Source organism: Diadema antillarum, unplaced genomic scaffold (genome assembly GCF_040938485.1).
Source record: "Diadema antillarum isolate AM-2024a unplaced genomic scaffold, OU_Dant_1.0 seq00000919_RagTag, whole genome shotgun sequence".
Classification (NCBI taxonomy): Eukaryota; Metazoa; Echinodermata; class Echinoidea; order Diadematoida; family Diadematidae; genus Diadema; species Diadema antillarum.
In genome coordinates this window covers 199,599-220,233 of record NW_027271771.1, presented here as the reverse complement: position 1 = coordinate 220,233, position 20,635 = coordinate 199,599, and the positions used below count along the sequence as shown (strand labels likewise).

General features: G+C 38.7%; 1 protein-coding gene across 1 annotated transcript; it reads left to right on the top strand.

The window, feature by feature from the left end:
• The first annotated feature begins 321 nt into the window (after positions 1–321).
• On the top strand, positions 322–12,917 carry LOC139741316 (DNA replication factor Cdt1-like). The gene is made up of 10 exons (XM_071651903.1): positions 322–995; positions 2,085–2,264; positions 2,699–2,896; positions 3,415–3,602; positions 4,578–4,735; positions 6,147–6,338; positions 8,992–9,153; positions 10,265–10,377; positions 11,164–11,252; positions 12,757–12,917. The coding sequence occupies exons 1-10, from the start codon at positions 322–324 to the stop codon at positions 12,915–12,917; spliced, it is 2,115 nt and encodes a 704-aa protein (XP_071508004.1).
• The last annotated feature ends 7,718 nt before the right edge of the window (positions 12,918–20,635 follow it).

Sequence of the window (20,635 nt, the reverse complement as noted above, 5' to 3'; positions counted from 1 at the left end):
ATCTTTTTATAAATCTCTTTATGTGAATTCACTAATATTTTGCATTTTTTCTTTCTGAATTAGTTTGACATGAAGCGATACGTTTGCGAAGAGGCTAGCAAGTCATTCGTGATCACGTGATACCTTGACGCGCCACTAAACAAACCACTGCCGCGTATGATTGTGTGTATGTACTGTACACGTACAGTACATGAGCTTCGTTCCCGGGGATTCCAAGCCTTGCAAGAGTATCATCTCCGCTGCTGGATCTTCAAATCGTAAATGATATCTTGCGCTATACATGAAAATAGTCTCTGATATCTGCCAAATCACTGTTTTGGAATGGCTCAATCGAAGGTGACGGATTATTACAGTCGACGGAAACATACCAGTGTGTTTCAATCGGCAAAACGACGATCCAGCAGACCCGGTAAAGTCACCTTGGATGACTCGGCTTTGGGTAAGTGTCTCCCTGAGACTGATTGCTACGAGCCCCCAGAGAAGGTCGTTCCTGTCCCCGAACCTGTGGCGTGCAAAACAGCTGCGTTTGGAGTAAACTCGTCACGTGCTAACCCCATCACTAATGCCGGGGTCGATCTCTCACTCCAGCTGAAGTCATTCAACAAATCGCTCTCCAAACCCTCCAAAACTGAGTCCGTGGGAGACATTTTGACAAGGACTGTATCCAGGTCAGTGCTTGGTGGGAGGAACAAGAAAACAATCAATTTCATCGATAGTCAGCCATGTCAAGAAGCTGTTGAAACAAAGCAGAAAGTGTCTGAGAAAACACCGCTGAAGCGGCAGGCTTCCACTGAACCTGATAGGGATGGTCCACCAGGGAGAAAGAGAAGTAAACTGAACACCAATGAGGCAGAGACTAAAACCTTTGTTGATGATGTTAACAGGACTCCAAGCCGCTCAAAACGAAGGAATGCTGCATCAGCGAGAAGACGTCTTGAACCAGAAACTGCTTCTGGAACCCAGTCGGTAACAAAGTCAGCAAAACACTCTTGCCAGTCGACTCAAAGTCAGTCAAACATTGTAAGTTGAATAGACAAGCTATACTTATATTCGTAAACAACACAAACTGGTCATAGATACTGTACTACAGGTTATCAATTTCTCTCACGACAAGCTTTTCACTTTCTCTTGCGCTCTGCCTCTGGGTTAGACCTTGAAAAATCTTAAAAACTGGCATCGAGGTTCATCCTACTGTGCCAAGATTCAACCGCGCGCAAACAACATGAGAACCCTATGGTCAAATTATGGGTGCTGGCTTGCTTTAAATAGCATGTATCAAAAACTTAACCCATTGAGGGCGGGCTGATTTTGCTACATAGTACAACATGCATTTCCCATAGACCCCTGCCCAAGTATACCCGGGACTCACCCTCAACAGGTAAAAAAGTTTTAGTTTTTTTTTTTAAATCAGAAGAAGAGTTTGCTAGAGTCTATTGCAAAAATGAAGCAATCTTGCAATAATTCATTAATTTTCACTGAGAACAAATGTACTGAACGAAGCTTGTTTTAACGATTTTGTGAATTATATTATTATTGTTTGAACAACATTCAACTCCAGAGCAGTCTAAAATCATTCTATATATTGGCATGTCATGCTCAGAAAAATTTAGACATGCATGAGGTTTATTTCAGATTTTACACTCTGCTAAACATTTACAGCAAGTCAATACCTCAAGTTACAAATTCTGGTACATTGTATATTCCTAATCTAAGACCAGAAAATTACCCAGGACAGCGCTAATCTGTTTGCCTGTTCTGGGTTTAGATATCATTATTGTAAATGGTGTAGCTCCTCTGATGACCTCTGTAGGGCCTGTACAGTCTACCACAGAATTGATTGTTGTCTAATACTTAAATCTCATCTGCTAGAAAAGACTCTTGTGGCACAGAATTGTTTTAGCATGCAGATAACTGACATTGCCTTTGTAAAACATTTCTTTACGAAAATAGTTTCATGTTGCAAAATTGTCCTGCTTTACATAAGAATGTCCATACAGTAACACTGAATATACTGTTTGCCATCACTTATAGCTAGTGTTCATAAAAAAATCTTGTATGATTGATATGTTACAATTCCAGGGAAGCTTGGACCCAGCCGAGATGAGAAACAAGCTGGTAGGATGTGGCAAGCTGGCCGATCTCCAGGCACGGCTGGCTCTGGTGAAAGGGACGGCTGCTGACATCAAGAAGCTGAGAGAGACTGCCACCAGGGAGGAGAAAGTGAAAGCTCAGAAGGAGATTCCGACAGAAAAAGAGCCCGAAAAGTATGTGCTCAGATACATAGATGTGTGATTTTTATCAGGATGTGGACTGGTGCAGTTTCTTCCACTGTGCATCATAAAGACAGTCTTTCTCAATATGTTTCTGTATCACTTGTTAAATATTTTAATCATAACTGAAGCCTGCTTCCTAATTATTGTATGCGAGCAAGACACCAGGTACCCTGAAGTTTTCCCACAGTAAAAAAAACCAACAACAAACAAACAAAACAAAAGACATAGGATAAGAAAAAACACATGATCAGAGATTATCTTATTACATCAGTAATGATATTCTAGTTAAACTACCATCGTTTTTCCTCATGTACCGACATATTGTTGCAAGTTCTCGCTTCTATTAAAGCCTTCATAGACAAATGGCTACCATATTTTTCTAACAATGTTGCTGTGTCTTTTGCTGTCATGTCCATCTCTTGCAGACCTGTGCAGGTTCCAGCGTTTGAGAGATATCGACACCTACTCCAGCAAGGCCCCTCTACCTTGTCCCTCCCCTTCAAGTATCGATCTCTGGAAGACACCTTTAGGTGCTCCGACACGGTAGTGAGCATGCTCCACAACCGGATGGAGACTTGCACCTACTCCAAGCTGAAGCACGGCGTACAGGAGATGACCAGGAAGTATGCATTATGCTTTGCCGTAGATTTTCTCAGTTTTCAAGCTATGATTCACGGGGTGGAGTGGATCCGTGTGAATTGTATGCATTTTAATGGAACTTTGAGCTGACCACTTCAAGGTGGAATGATGGCACATTGTAATATCAACGACCCATAAAGCATATGCCCATCACTTATATTTTAATGAGATAGGCATTCAAGAAGTGTGAAATTCTATACAAATCCACTCATGGGTCCCATCATGTCTGTAATGCATGCAGTAATGCATGCAGTGAATCTAAAATTGAACAAATGCATGACTAAGTTTGAAGCTTGGCAAAATTAGTCTTATGGTTCACATTATGGTTCACATTATGGTTCACATTATGTTACTGAATATAGAATTGAGCAAATTCATCTAGTACCTCTCAAAAGCTTCTTCTTTTTTTCTTGTCTGGTAGATTCTTCTTTGAAATACCCTTGATAGTGAAATTAACCACAAATGGCAATAATCCCTTGACTTGTTTAACTACCTTGTCCAGGACGTTTGACCTGAGTCATCTGAAGAAGATCAAGACTGTCTACCCCTCGGCGTACGACATGAAGTGGATGAAGACCCTCCCCCAGTTCAAGAAGGAGAATGAGAAGAATGACCCGTACACCTTGGTCCTGGAGGCTGACCTGGCTGGAATCCCCACAGACCCTGACCGGTCAAATATTGAAGTTGGAGGTAAGGCTGACAAGTGCATCAAACTAGCAGGTTGAGATTTTATATTTCTATCAGATAATCAGTTTCTGTGTAATGACAATGGTAGTTGTGGGTGATAAGACATGTTATATAAAGAATGTTAGAACAATAGTAGTAGTATTACTAGTTAGTAATAATCATAATAATATTGATAATAATGAAAATGTTATTTATTTATTCATTTGTCTATAATTTTTATATAAAAAACAGTGACAACAAACAGGATCCGGGAATTATGTATTTTTGGTCCCCAGCTGATGACAAGTGCAAAGAGGATTGCTAAACGTCCAAGCTGACTGTAATGGATACAGTAAAAGAACTGAAACAGTGCCAGAAGTTTTAGTGAAGAGGAGAAAGATTAGGAATTGCAACGTTACATATGTTATAAGATGATAATGATACGGATCAAGGAAAGAATAGGAGGTGACGATTACATGGCTTCACAACTCTCCCATTGGTTTGTATACATCTTTAAAAAATATGGTAGCCTTGTGTATTCGGTCAATAATTTGGCATCTGCAACTTCCCCTCTTTTGAAAGTCTTTATTGTCAAATTACTGCAACACTACAGCTATTTGCAGGGAAGGGATTATTGTTGGCATTTACCCTCTGTAATGAAGTAAAAATATGCATGAAATTACATTTCAGTGAAAAAAAATAAAATAAAAAAAAGGAAAAAAATTCCAAGGGCAACGCTGCGCACTGGCACTGGACTGGTAGAAATCACTGTTGGACCAGTAAAAAATGCAAAACCTGGGTACCTATACAAGTAGGTCTGACAGACAGGCAGGACCAGAAGAAAAAATGGGTTAGTGTTCGTCCCTTCCAGAAGCAAAACAAACCAAACAACCTCATGAAGAATCAGTCAGTGATGAATTTCTGTTCAACAATATATCATTGGTTGCCAAGGGTCTTTAGGTGGGCCTTATTTATCAACAAAATCCTCTCAACCTCAAGGAACTGTCTCTGAACCCAAGACGCTGATGAAGACGATGCTGAATCCTGGCTCCGCAGCCAGCAGTGCTGCGTTTGAAAAGTTTACTCCATCAATGCTCATCGCTAGGAGGACCCTCTTCCACAACGGACTGGTGGACATTGTCAAGACTCACCATCTGGTGAGTTTTGTGGGGTGGGCTCAGGAGTGAGATAACCCTAGTAACTCTCTTAAAGGTGCATAGTTCCGGTAGTGTAGAGGGGGCTGTTGATGATACTGCTGATCACTGTTAGCATTGATACCAAGATTACCGAAGTTGAGCTGTCATCAAGAGTAAAGTGCATAGGTGTTGCTAAGTAACGTTGCCTTCGTTGTCTTCTCTGCGCATCGCGCAGTCTGTAGTAATGCCAGGGTGCGTGCATATGTGCTTCTTATTATGACATCACAAAAGAAGTTTGCTGAAATTGTCATCCCCCTCAGCCGAATCATGAGCCGAACTGTGATCGGACCACTGACTACAGTGAATCGGACTTCTTCGGACTCGGGGAAGTGGGCCACAGCGTAAGCGCTAAAGAGAAGTCGATAGCATAGGTCTCTATAGGAAACTTGCACCGTGCGCCCGCGTACGCATTTGACCGCAACCATGCACCTTTAATACCTCATGGTAGTCCTAAGAGATTTAATTCACACTTCCGTGAATTGCTCTGACAGGATAAAACATCAATCTGTGCTCAGTTGAATGTCAAATCAATGTCTCTGTAGTCCTGTGTGAATGCCTGGTAAAAATTTGATATGAAGCTGCCTTCCTGGCAAAGACATGAAAGAGGATATGACTCAAATTCCTTTTTTTTTCTTTAAATTGTCTCTTTTAGATTCTTTTAAAAAGAACAATTTTTCATGATTATGTGTCCTAAAACCAAAGTGCATGAATGCAGCAGTGAAAATGACACCTTGGTTTCTAGGTGAATTATTACTACAGAACAGAAACACGTTGTATGCTATACCACTTAACATTTCTGCAGGATATGTACCTATCCAAAAAGGCATATCCTTATTATCCCTAGCTATAGGGCTAGGTGTTTTGTATTGTTCTGTTTTTGTTTTGTCTCCTTTTTTTTTTTTTTTGGGGGGGGGGGGGTCAGTTTCAAGTGCAAGCATAGCTCAGTCTTCTAAAAACAAATGTTTGAGGATGACATTGTAATTACATAAATGCCTGTGTTAAGTTAAAAAGATGAATTAATGAGCCTTGGGAATAAGATGCTTCCATAGCAATCAGCCTGCATGAGAATATCTTCCTATCATACTGAGCATTACAGGACTGTCATTAACTGTTTGGCCAGTCATTAATGTAATATTGCCCAGATTTAGTGTGGTCATGACATTCAAAACGTGTATTCCGGTGTCACCCCCCCCCCCCCCCCCCCCCCCCCCAGGCAGTCAATAGAAGTTCTTACAATGTTAACTCTGATTGGTTACTTTTCAACAGTATCTCTCTTTTCATGTCAAGAAGACTAGCTCAGGAAGAGAGGTATATTTTTGAGTATTATGTTCAGTGCTTTCATGATCCGTTATACACCTGTCATTGTTTATAGGACTATCTATCTAAGTTGAACCCACCCATCAAGGTTCCCAGTGATAAGCTGAACCGATGGCATCCAAGGTTTCCCCTGGAGCAGGTCCCAGAGATTCAGCCGACAGACATCCCAAATCCGCCCAAGGTCACATCTTACAACACTGCCAAGGATGTACTGAACAAGGCCAGAGATATGATGGTTAACCCAAAAGTAAGCTTCACAAGATTGAAAAGTGAGATTGTCATAATACTATCCGCTTATCGTCACTGGGGTGACAAGACCTTGTGTTTCAAATTTTTGGGAAAATCACTTCTTTTTTTTTGGAATAATTGCCAGATAATCAGTCAGGTGATGTCCTGTCCAAATCCTATCTGTCTAACCCCAAAAAGGAAGCCACCATGGCATGTCAAAGGAAAGGCAATCCCATTTGTTACAGTGCTTTGGCTGCCATGTTTTTTCGCTCTCCTGAATACTTGACATTTTTCGAGATGTGTTGTCTTGTCACCCCAACGGCGATATTTGGATTAATGTTTCTCATTTCTAGCCACAACTGTGATTGGATGGCCCAAGAGGGCGCCTGTGATCACTCTTTCACTCTACATCAAGATAACCCATGCCTTCTTTGCACATCAAGTGAGGTACATTCATAAATACTGCACCACACCAAGGAAGTATGTGGTACTGATAGCTGGTGTGTGTGTATGTATTAAGTGTGTGAAGGATTACATGCTTAGATTAGAATTACTCTTCACCTTATGTTTTGACTTTGCCTTCATCTGTTTTGTGTTTAATTATTTTTACATCCATATCTTGCACAATACGATGCCTTATGACGAGAGAGGGAAAGAAAGACAGAAATATTTAAAGAGTTAGTACATGTTATATCGTCAAGAATGCAGAATACCCAAGTGTACGAACAATACCACAGATAGATGATGATGTCATTGCATTTATTAATTGGACAAATATAATATCATGTATTGCTTCTAGCTCCTCTCTTTTTGTCTGTTTCGTTTGGTGGACTATAGCATCTTTCCACTGTGCGGGCCAGCAGCCATGGCACTCAAAAGTTCTTTGCCTTGAGTAATTGCCCTCAGCTGTAATGAAACCTATACCTGAAGTGTGATTGCTCCTTTCTGTTTGGAGTGTTCTAGCCATGCTACCACTGAATGGTGCTCAGAAGTGATGAAATAATCACACACCTGCCATGTCATTGGCTAATCACAAGTTTACATTTGATTTATGTTTGTTGTGAAATTATCACATGCTGAATCTACTTACTCATTATTCATGTTCCACTTCCTAGTCTGGAATTGTCCGTTCATTAATCTTGATGTGGAGGAGCATTTATCAGGTGTCTTGCTCTTGGACGAAATGCATGTCAAAGGTTCTTCTGTTTTATTACCTTCCCACAGCTTTCATCCTGCTCAATATCATTTTTCTCCCTGAATGATGACATTAAAATGTACTGTACATGGCATATATATTGCTAGGTTTTTATTTTCGCTAAATCCACAAGTCTGGTGCTATTTGTGAATGTAGCAACACATGAAATGATCTCAACATGAACGTGTCGTGCAGTGGTACATTTCTCCACTCAGTACTGTACTCTACAATCACAGATTTAACCACTCACAAAATTGTTAGGTGCTCTAAAAGTGGATATTTTCACTCATTATTCTTAATGCTGTATCCTTTTGTAAAATGTCAAATGTTTAATGAATTGGTTAAATAAACTTGAACTTGAACTTGAACTAATTATACCCCCGCCAAACGAAGTTTGAAGGGGGTATATAGGAATCAGCGGACGGTCGGGCGGTCGGGCGGTCGGGCGGTCGGTCCGTTGCAAATCTTGCGTCGCGAACTACTTCCTCAGTTTTCAACCGATTCCCATAAAACTTGGCACAGATGTGTGCCTTGGGTTGTAGATGTGCAAGACGTATTTTTTGACAGTACCCAAAAGTACGTTGCCATGGTAACGGCATATTATGGGCAAAAATGGGTACAAATCTTGCGTCGCGAACTCCTCCCACAGTTTTTGATCAATTTTTATGAAATTAGGTACAGATGTTCATCTGAATATGTTAATGTGCAAGACACATATTTCCGCAGTGGCAAAAGGTGCGTTGCCATGGTAACGGCATGTTATTGGTAAAATATAGGGCAAAATGCTTCATGGCAAAACTGCTTCATCAGTGTTCTTCCAATTCTCATGGAATTCATATTGAATGTTTGTCTTAGGATATAGGTCAGCATGACACATTTCTTGACAGTGACAAAAAGTATGTTGCCATGGTAACAGCTCACATATTATGAGCCAAAATGATGGAAAATTTTGTGTTGCAAACTACTTCCTCAGTTTTTGCCCAATTTCCATGAAACTTGGGACAGATGTGTGCCTTTGGTTGTAGATGTGCAAGACGCATTTTTCGACAGTACCCGAAAGTACGTTGCCATAGTAACGGCATATTAATGGCAGAAGATCAAGGAAAGATCTTGCGGATTTAACTACTTCCTCAGTTTTTTGACCAAAGCTTACGAAATGTTGTTTTGACCAAAGCTTATGAAATGTTGTTTGGTGGGGGTATAACCAGTCGCTGTAGCGACATTTCTAGTTTTTCACGCAACTAATTTTTCACGCTCTACTGGGTAAGAAGAGTTTTGCATGTTTTTTAATTCTGCGGAATTCAGACATCAACTACTGGAACATATGGCAAGCAAAAATATTTGTGTGCTTTTATTTTCGGGCTAGTTTCGTATAGCGCGAAATGCGAGAAAATTTCCACTTTTACACTACCCATGGTAATTAGACTTGCTATATATGTGGTGTATACAGTATGTGCCGTTGTGATTTCATTGAAAGGTCACAAGAGCCCTGGAACTTGTCGCCAAGAATTCGGAGCTGAAGGCTGCCGTGGAGGCCAAGCGTAATGCTGAAGCCAAGCAGACAAAAGAGGAAGTACCCTCGTCCAAACCAAAAACCAACAAGGCTCTGAAAGGGGTCTCCCAAGACCTCCTCAACAGGGTATGTCGTAGAAATGACATCAATGTATCTATGTTCAAGTTTGTTTCATTCGGCTTGTGGTACTCGGTCAATGATTATCGAAATGATCACACCTGCCATGTCATTGGCCAATCAGAAGTTTACATTTGATTTATGTTTGTTGTGAAATTATCGCTGGCTGTAAATATCATTTGTCTGGGTTGAATGATCTCACTATGATATATCCTACTAAATTTGATAAAGGCAGTGGAAGTCCTCAAATGATTTGTGAAGTGCCGGTATTTGTCAGTTTGCTGTCCTTTCAGTTTTTATTTGTTTTGTTTTGTTACTGAGTTAATGTTAAAGGGGTGATATAATTTTGGTTGAGATGGGGATTCAGGTTACGGCTTTCTGCGAGATAATTAGAAACCACTTGTATGAAATATTAAATAGCATACTATTCTAAGAGGAGTTGAAAGTTTATTTGATAAAAATCTGTTTTGAAACGGCTGAGATATCCAAGAACAAAGAGGTCCCTATAAAAGGTGGGACCCAACTTTTATTAGGACTACTACTAAGAAGAAGAAGAAGAAGAAGAAGAAGAAGAAGAAGAAGAAGAAGAAGAAGAAGAAAGAGAAAGAAGGACGAAGAAGAAGAATACATTTATATAGTGCACTTTTCATATACATACTTGTTCAAAGCACTTTACTATTGGATCATGAAGTTTGGTTGGTGATGATGATACTGATGACAATGACGTCATGGTAACAAGGAGGAGGATGTGATGATGATGATGATAATGAGTGTGATCATGGATAGTGGTGGTAACTAGATGAGATGATTATGATGTACTGTAAAACGAGGAATATTCGCATACAATTTAATTTCACGTGAGCCAAGATTGGCGAAATTAAGTGCATGTGAAATTTCTTGTCTACACTACACACATTGAATGTTAGAGGCAACTCGCGAAAAATTTCATGCCACGAAAAAGGCCGTTAACTCCTATTTGCGAAAATATTATTGTGTTTGACAGTATATGCTGGTGAAGACGATGATGACATTGATGATGATGATGTGATAATAATGTGGAAGAGGATGTGGTGACGGGGATAATTGTGACGATGCTCCGATCCGTTGAAATGTTCTGCAGATCAAAGCAAAGGAAGCCCACAGGTCTGAAGTCGCCATGATGAGGAGTCCCGAACAGGAGAGTAGGATCGGGATGCTGGAGAGACTCCCAGAGCTTATCCGCATCCTCCGAGGGTATCCTTTTCAATTTGTCATATCTTCCACGAGATGTGTTTTTTATTTTTCATTTTTGCTTGTTAGCGGACGTTCAGAGATATGTTCGGAGAATGGTAGAGATGTGAGATAATGACAACATTGCCTCATCTAACTTTGATATGCACTTGTGATCAATATTGCTCTTTTGTGAAAGCACAGGGGCGGCGCTACATTTGTTAAAGTGAGGGGTGGCATTACCCAACTTCTCTGCCATTGGTTTCCACATTAAGTTTCAAAACATATCAGGACAATTGCCTCCTATGACAATTACCCCCAGCTTACAGGCTTGATTTCAAATGATACCAATGTTTGGTTTCACATATTAGACACAATTTGACAATTACATTTCTGGTTTGATGAAACTTATTCCATTACGTTCATTTGATTGTACTCTATCCATAACATTCAACATGATCAGGAAGTGGCATTGCATTTCATGAGTACTGACTAGAATTGAGTTGTTGTATTTATACTTCAACTGTAAATGGTTTATACTGCTGTTGTGGGTACTGTAAATCAAGATATTTTCCCGAGTTGGAGCCGATGGCCTTCTTCGCAGCATGAAATTTTTGCAACTTGCCACAGGCATTCAATGCCTGTAGTGTAGAGAGTACTTTTGTGTGCATTTTAATTTCCCAAATCTTGGCTCCCACAAAATTAAAATGTATACAAATATTTCTGGTTTGACAGCATATGGGAAAGTTTGAAACATTGTAGGCAGACATGATTTTTGTGCAAGTTCCTTGACGGTGGTGATGATACCAGATTTTTCCTAGCTGAGAAGAAGGCAGCTCTACCCTTGGATGTTGTCTCCCAGAAGTTGATGGAGAGCTATCGGTCAGCACTGGCAAGAGGTGAGCCATTATCATTATACCCCTAACAACACATACATGTAATGTGTAAGGGGGTAGGAATCACTCTGAGGTTAGGTGGCTGGTCAGTTGGTCTAATGAAAAAAAATTAGGTAAAGCACTCCTTCAATTTTTTTAGCAATATGTCTAAAATTTGGCACATGTGAGCACTATTGTAGGTACTGTAAAAGTGGAAATTTTCACGGTGTTGATATTTTTACGCATTTCGCACAACCAGAAACTAGCACGAAAATAAAGCATATGAATATTTCTGTTGCGGTATGTTCCAGTAGTTGATGTCTTGATTTCACAGAATTAAAAACATTATGTGCAAGACTACCTTTTTTTGTGAGCATTAATATGTTTCACCATTGCAATAACATTTCTTTCATACAAGATTTTGTTTATGGAAATACTCTTAGTTTGTGAGCAATTGACTTGGAATTTTTGACATATGATCTCTCTAATATGTTATTGTGCAAGCCACCTTTCCATGAGGGTCAAGAAATGTGTTGCACTTGAAGAGTTTGTTTGCAAAAACCGATAAGTCCATATTTGTCAAATGGAGATATTTGCGATTAAAGGTCAAGAAAAATAAAGAGAATAATAAGAAAATGTTTGCTTCTTTTGACCATAACTTCAAAAATATACCTTTATATGTAGTGACCAATATATCATTTAAAAGGTATTATTTTGTACTTTATGACAGAGACCGTACTTCAAAATCTTCAAAAATGGACTTATCGGTTTTTGCAAACAAACTCTTCACTTTCAACGGCATTTTCAATAGAAATCGATAACATATTAAAAATATTGTGAATGGAACTACTTCCTAAGTTTTTGAGCATTTGAGTTGAAATTTTGCACATTTGATCGTGATAATGTGTAGTTATGCCAGATATTTTACTTTCAAGTGTAGCTGAAAGTATGTTGGCATGGTAACAGCACATTCGTTTGATGTTTATAATTCTCAGTAGTGAACCAGTACAGTAGAATTAAGCAGCATTAATCTCCTTCAGTGATATCTTTTAGTCAATTTTTAATTTTGTTTTTGCATATTTTGAAAATTATGCAATCACACGTAACAGAGTCTCCATCAATCGACAAAGGATCATAAATTTGTAAAGTGGATAAACTATTTTCTTTCTTTTCCTTTTTGATTAAAATTTCATCGTAATGAGGCAAGTAAATTTACTTATTTTCCTTTTTCAGTTGGCTAGAAGTTTTAGTGTCAAAGAGTTTTGTCATGTGCTTGGCACATGGCAACTTCTTCATACTAAACCATATTAGCAAAAAGAGAAGTCCTTCCCTTTGAAAGTATGTGTTTGTGTGTGAGTGTCGTCTGTTTCTTTGTGTCTTGCTAAAATGTATCTGATGCTGAACACAAGAGACAACAGGTAATTTTGTCTGATTCACAGCAACCAACAATCCAGCACAGATGTCTCATCTCATTAATAACAGCGATCTTGAAAGTAGTGGATGTGGTTGTTTTCTTCTCTCATGGCAGATGAGGTGGAGAAGCACATTGCTCTGATGGTTGAAATCCTGCCGGAGTGGCTGAAGAAAATCAACATCCGCAAGGTGTGGTACATCAAGATGGACCGCACTAAGGAGCTGAGCTCGCTGACAGACATCGTTAACAAGAAACTCCAGGAAGCCAGGAGGTGACCTGGTGACCTCTCTTTTGCTCCTTCCTTAAAGGTACTGACTGTATAGATCTAAATGTTTCGATGGGACACGTGCCATGGATCAAGGATGAGCTGTGTACCACCTTAAGAAATCACTGTTTGTGCCATCCAGTGGTCAGTGACTTATGCATGAGTGCAGGGTAAGTTGATTGGCGACTCCATGAAAGAACCGGGATGCCGGACTTCCCAGTGAAGATAGGAGGAGGTGAGGTCATTTTTTTAGCTTCTTAATCTTCGCGGATGAAGCGACTCTTACAGGTACTTTGTGATTGAACTGAAAAATGTCCCAATCTCTGACTCCTCATGTTTTCATAGATAGGCAGCTCACCAACTTCTAGAGGTCGTTGATCATTACTATTATGGTCTGTAAAATATTTCCTTCTTTTTGCACTGACTTTCATTCGATTGCAAGCCAAAATGGCAGGTGTTATTTTGCCATCATCAGTGTTCACGTAAGGAGTTACCTTTTTTATCGGAGTCAATTACAAGTTTGTTATTCAAGTTAGGCCATGTTTTGTTTGATCTTTTTCAAGTTGTGCAAAAGAGTGGGATGTTGTGTGAGCTGTAGCCACTCTCCTTTCCCCTCCTACATGTGTCACTAACATTACAAAGATTTTGGCCATTTCCTGACCAAGTCTTGGTGTGGTGTCTGTATCTACAACCCTGTCACTCATTTCACTCACATTGTTTCTAACCAGCTGTGCTTTCGCAATAGAAATTTTCAGACATATTTTGTGTATTTTGTCAGTAAATCCCTCAACAAATAAACATACAAACATACACACAAAAAGGCGAAAACATTTTCTCTGGAGCTCATTTAATGCAGCAAATGCAAAATAAAAGAATTTGTTGTGTAGCGTAGTATTGTAGTGTGTGAGTCTTACTTTTACTAAACAAAATGGCAATGGGAAAAATCAAAGGGACAGAAAACAATGGGAAAATTTAATCTGTTCACAAGAGGATTGTTCAGAAGTTATTGTAAGTGTTCATTAGCCTCATTTACAGGCATATTTTATTATAGAACATAGCCTATTCCAATTTACATGGCTCGACACTAACTTTTTGGTTTGGTGGCCCGATGGGGCCACCAAAATCCTAAATTTCAAATTTTGGGTGGCCCGAGAGAAAAATTTGGTGTCCCGAAAAAACCCCAATTAAAAACATTAAAAGTCCTTTTTTTTAAAATGAGTCAAATATTTAAGTTTTATGATAGTAAGAATTAGAAGTTGGACATATCTACTCATAAATAAACTTCAACAAACTTGCAACACTCACTCTCAGGCACTCATTCAGTCCTTTTCATCTATCCTTTAAACAAATTTAACTGCTAATTTCCGGCGCAAAAAGTTACAAATTTATTGACATACTTTTCAAAAAATTTTGGTGGCCCGAGGCGGGCCACCAAATTTGCCCTTTTTTTGAAAATTTGGTGGCCCGACTTTCATTTTTGGTGGCCCCGGGCCACCGGGCCATCGTTAGTGTCGAGCCCTGCCTATTATCACTGCTCTTGTAGAGCGTACATGGAGGTGTTTGCAGGATTCCTATATTGAATTATTGTTACTCTCTCATATCATCTGAGTGTTTAAAACTGGTATCAATCTTCCTCAGATAGTTTCAGTTGAATTGTCCTTCTGCGATGACTGCCTAAAATAGTCAATGGTTAGAAAATGAAAGTCCTTACACGTGAGACACGGAAGGGATATCTTGAGGTCCCTGAAAAACAAAGACCAAATTATAACAAAAAATCCAATATTTCATTTGCAATAATACTGCAGCATTTTATTAGTTGTATGTACACTGTACTCTATGATCATAGCAGCTTCTTTTGTGTGATAAGTTTTACTGTAAGACATTTATTGTTCTATGGAGTCAACATAATTCACACAGGTGTACCATACAGCTATTAATACAAGGTCATGTCTGAATGGAACAGATGCTTGATAAGTTTTCTGGCCACCCTTGACACTGAGTGAATTACATCTACAAACAAAAATCATATTGGCAAACTTATGAAGACACACATATCACTACTGTAATGGAATTCAGAAACATCGGCTTTGACCAGGTCATGAAATTTAGCTGAAAAAACATATATTTTCAAAATGTTTTGGTAACAAATTATGAGGACTAATCCAACAGCCTTTTTTATGTGGAGCATTAAAAGTTCCTCCCTTTGTTAATAAAATGCATAGATGTATGATGCAAGTTTTGAACAATTTAACGGACTACAAAGCATTTGATACATTGAGATGACCTTTATAAGGAAGAGAGGGAGATGCTGCCAGCAAATCAGAATGTAAGTTAAAAATTTCCTCATTGTACTTCCTCAAGTTGGAGACGTTTCAACGAAGCATGGTAAATCTCATGAACTGGCACACTTCATAATAATATTGACCACACTATAGCAGGTGTATTTATTGAATACTACAATTTGTGGTCATTTTCATAGACAATACAACCTGTTTTGCAGACCTCAATTAGGATTATCTAATAGTACTTTCTTCAATCCATTCTTTACCAGAAGCTGTTTAATTACAGTTTGATAGCTTTCAATATGTGTGATACAAATACTGTTCACATGCATTATTGCATTGAAGCAAGGTCCATTGTGTCGTGATTACTGTCCACTCAGGAGGCTAGCTGATAACAGACAACGTACCTGTAATCGATGAATCAAATGTAGGTGTGTTAGCCATGTGTTTGCAGGTATACATGTACATGCATTTTGCTATGGCTGAGCTTGCCTGATTTTGGATTTCATGTTGTGTATGTGCTGTATTCTTTAACTGGTTGGTGTTACAGTTTGGACATGTTTAACCTAAATTGTAACCTGTATATCAATAAAGGTGAAGTGTGTGACAACATACAGGCAGGCAACTGACAGGAAATTTTCAGCTACAATAATGTACTTTTATAATGTCCTACAAAACTGTACATGTACATGCAATGACATACATTTAAGCAATCGATGAACTTCTACTGACAAATAATTCGAACAGTTTATGAATAAGAATCCCTCAGCAAATTTACATATAGTTTCTTCCATGACAACATCAATGATTGAACAATGTTCCCCAAACTGGTAATGTTTGACTTTGTACATATGACAGCTCTAGGGAAATGCAGAGTGTAGCGGTTCACTGATATGACCACTGTCATAAAGCAGTTTTGTGTAGTATCATGCATCGCAGTATGTTTTGAAAATTTTTGTATTAATCAAGATAGACAATTTGACATTAGCCCCTTTCAAAATCTTGCACTTTAGATTGAGGAAGTTTAGTGAATAACTATCACTTGACCCTTATAAAATATTTTTTAAGTGGGAAGTATGAAACTAATTTGTTTTCATGTCTGCATTTTCCCCTCTCAGTCTGATACTGTTTTTATGAGAGACTGCCTCTATTTGTGTGGTATATTTTGGAGCATGTTTGTCGATGAGGTAATTCAGGAGTATCAATTTCACATGTTCTCGCCTCAAGTAGAAACGCCTTTCCACTTCAGCACGTGTTCCTTTTCATAAATGCCCCACTTCCTTACTATCCCTGGATTCTTAACGATCAAAGGTCAGTTTGCGTCAGATCGGTATGTCACTCATTTATCACTCAGCAGCACCCAGAAGATTCATTTCGATGGAGCATTACGATTGGCAATGGCGGACATGAAACCAAACATGAAGTCGGAGTGTAATAGCTTTCGCTTTACATTTACTACCAGTGATCATTAAATATAATTTGATAAAACAATGTATTTATAGTACCATTGTCAGACAGTGAATGATGATTTTCGAGTTTCTGTTTAAATTGTGTCATTTTCATGCTGATACTTTCATCTAATCTCACCTCCACCACCAGACAATAGCCACAAATAACAACATTGTATAGTGACCTGTGATTGCTCAAAGCCTAGAAGTGTGATATTAGTGAGATGAGTCCAATTTGAATGGAACCTGTGCAGTATTTATTATGAATGCTGGATTGTGTGGTAATGCAACCAGTCAATCATATCCCCGAGAAGGTCGCAAGCATTAAAGATACAGAACAAACAGTAGTATGAGTTGTTTGGCAGACAGACAAAGTTTGTTGTTGGTTCGACATTTGAAAATATGAGATGTGATGTACCTCCCATCATACATGTATCTATGTACATTGGAGTGTTTTGACATTCCAATATTAATCAAGTTTTTCATGAGATATGTTGCTGAACTGTTTTGAATTGCCCTATTGTATTTTATACACCAAATCTCCTGTACATGTGACTTGCATCTAAACTTCCAAGCAATTTTATATATTCTGTAGTGGACTGTTCTAAATAAAGTGAGTCGTATCATCAGCTGAGAATCAGAAGGGTACTATGGCATTTGAGCATGAATGTGGAAAAAAAACCCAATAAATTTTCATGAAATATAAAGCTTATTCCATCAAAAGTAGGAATATTTTAAGCATTGTTCCAAATATCGGGTAAAATAGCACCCTGGTGGTTTTGAGACGTCACAATGTATAAAGTAGTGAAAAGGAAAATGATTAAAGTTTGTCACCATAATGTTGAGAAGATTGAGCTCTTAAACTTGATACCAATAATTCACTACCCCCCAAAAGTACACTAACACCCTGGCCTTCTGGTTCTAAACCGACAAAATTATAAATCAATTGAAGGCAGATAACGTTAATACTGTGAAATACCAAGAGTAGAAAAAGGGATGTTTTCCACCTTTTCCAGGCTCACACTGGTAGATGACAGGCAATGAGAGGCAATGTAGATTGAAGTGCATACGTCCAGGAGTGATAGAAACCCATCTAGTTTCACTGGACTTCTAACGATTAGTTTATGAAATGATTTATGGTTCAGACCGTGGGAATGTGGTACGTACATTTGTACATGATGTCTGTTTTTTAAAGCCTTGGGAACTCAGAGAAGACTATGTGATATTCCTTATCAGGAACCTGTACATTACAACAAGCCAACAAACAAGAAATAAACAAGCCCTTGCTGAAAGCACAGTACGTATCAAATAGCCAAACATATGTGAGTACGTAGATACTATTCAGTTGGTAGAATGGCATTGAAGTGGATGGACACTACAATGTGCCATATGCACATTGGTGTCTGTTAGTGCATGGTAAAATACATGTACATACATACACATGTTATGTTTGAACAATGCCGTTGTTACATGCAGCTGAAGTGATGTTGAGTTAGCATGTGCATTGTACAGCAAACAAGGATAGATGTATACTATGTATGTACTGTTATAAATGTTGTGCATACCACTTCCTCTTACAAGTAGCTTTTTTTATTAACGAAACTACATGTACACATGATTGGATGCATACAATATCATGTCTTTGAGGTTACCAGCAGTTGTTGAGTTTGTTTATTTCAAGACTTTCTACAGTTACAGTTCCCCTGCATTTCTTATTTTTGTATTTAGTGTTAGCAGGATGGTAAATCAAAGCTGGAGATGAGGTCCAGACATTGATGCGGAGTTTTGTTAGATACATGTATAGTTTTGCTTGATGTACAACTACTGTAGGATGAAGATTAAAGGGATGGTATAGTTCTGGTTCAGATGGGGATTTAGGTTGTAATTTTTTTGTGAGATAATGAGAAACCACTTATATGAAATATCAAAGAGCATATGATTCTGGGAGCAATTCAAAGTTTGTTTCATAAAAAATTGTGCTTTAAATGGCCGAGATATCCACAAAATAAAACAAAGTGGTCCTTTCTAAAGATGAGACTCACCTTTCTTTAAGACCTCTTTGGTTTTGGATATCTCAGCCATTTCAAAACCGATTTATATCAAATAAACTTTGAATTGTTTTTAGAATGGTATGCTCTTCCATATTTTACATGAGTGGTTTCTAATTATCTCACAAAAATTAAAACCTAAATCTCCATTTCAACCAGAACCACACCAACCCTTTCATTTGGGCCATTAGAACGACTGAAATGTAAAACAGGATGAACTGACATAGCATACTGCTGATAAATATAGTCCTGTACAACTAGCATCAAATCCAGTATTGAAGTAAACAGTTCTCTACGTACAATAAACAGGTCCTTTGTGGGATAAGGTGGATGAATTTGAAAGAGATGGGGGTGAAGTGATCTTTCACAGTGCAGTCGGCAGATGCCAGTGGCAGATCCAGAGATACCGGGCGCTCACCCCCTCTTTATTTTTTGTTAAAACTAAAGAAATAAAAAAGAACAAAAATAGGGGAGGGCTTGCATCCCTCCTTAATTTTGTAAAGGCGCCTCCCCTTTACGAAATTCCTGGAGCTGCCCCTGAATGCCATACCCCCTCATCATTTACAGGGCACCACATTCCTTAAATCGCCAACATGTGCACATTGGAGTGCCAAGTTTGTGTATTCTGCAAAATCCAGAGGAATGTGTCTATGTATTCTTTCACTCAAACTATGATGGTTTTCTTCTTGTCTGACCTCGCTCTATTAAAGCACAATTAGCCCCGTTTAGTCTTTTGTCAGCTTGTCTACCTGGTTGGCATATTGACACATCACCAGGAGGAGTGGGATGTGCCCCTTATTAAAGGACCCATCCAGTGCAAATGCATGTTATCTTATGTTGATACATGATACCCTCAACATCACATATGTGACCAAAGGAACATCCATGTAGGCCCTATGTGCCATATCTTCTATAATAATTGTTCTACTATTTTTCTTTAGACTACTCGGATATGCCTACAAAAAAACAACAACAACAACAACTTCCAAACCATGTTTCTTTCAAGGACATCATTTGTTGATCACTACAAAAGTGCTAATGTGAAAACATTGCATGGAAGCATGGAAGTTATGCTCAGCCTATGAAGGGAAGGTGCATGCCAGTACCTTTGGTTAATCATGTAGTACTTACGTAGTGATTGACAAATGATGCCGTTGACAGAATGTTGGTTTGGAAGTTTGCTTTGTTTGTTTGTTATTGTTGTTGTTTTTTGGCATACAAAAGTACATGTTATCGGAACAAAAATTTAATGGTCCACAGTAGAAACAAAAATTAAATCATGAGATATATGATACATACAGTCAAACCAGTCTTAGCGACCACCTGTCCATAGCGCTACCTGCCGTAACAACCAGTGAAAACAAATGTTAAAGAACCTGTCTATAGCAGCCAGTATCTATAATGAACACTTTTTTCATCTCCCTTGTGTGGCTGCTATAGACAGGTTTGACTGTAGTTGTCCCCGCCAAACGAGTTTGAGCAGGGGACTATGAAACGGGCTCCATACGTGTGTGTGTCCATGTGTCTGTCCGTGTGTGCGTCAGTGTGTGATCAAAATCTTCAATTTGCTACTTCTCTGTCATTTATGAGCCAATTTTGATTCTGTTTGCTTTATATGATAGCACTACATGGGAGCTTTGAAACTTCTACACACAATTTCAGTTGTGACCTTTGACCTTGACCTTTAACCTATATTGTACATTTTGCTACAAAATGCTACTCCGCCATTTCTAACCCGATTTTGATTCTGTTTGCTTTATGTGACGGCAGTAGGTGAGGGCTTCAAAACTTCTACACAGAATTTTGACCTTTGACTTCTTTGACCTTGATTTTTTGACCTGTATTGTACATTTTGCTCCAAAATGCTACTCCTTCGCCATTTCTAACCCGATTTCGATTCCGTTTGCTTTATGTGATGGCACTAGGTGAGGGCTTCAAAACTTCAACACA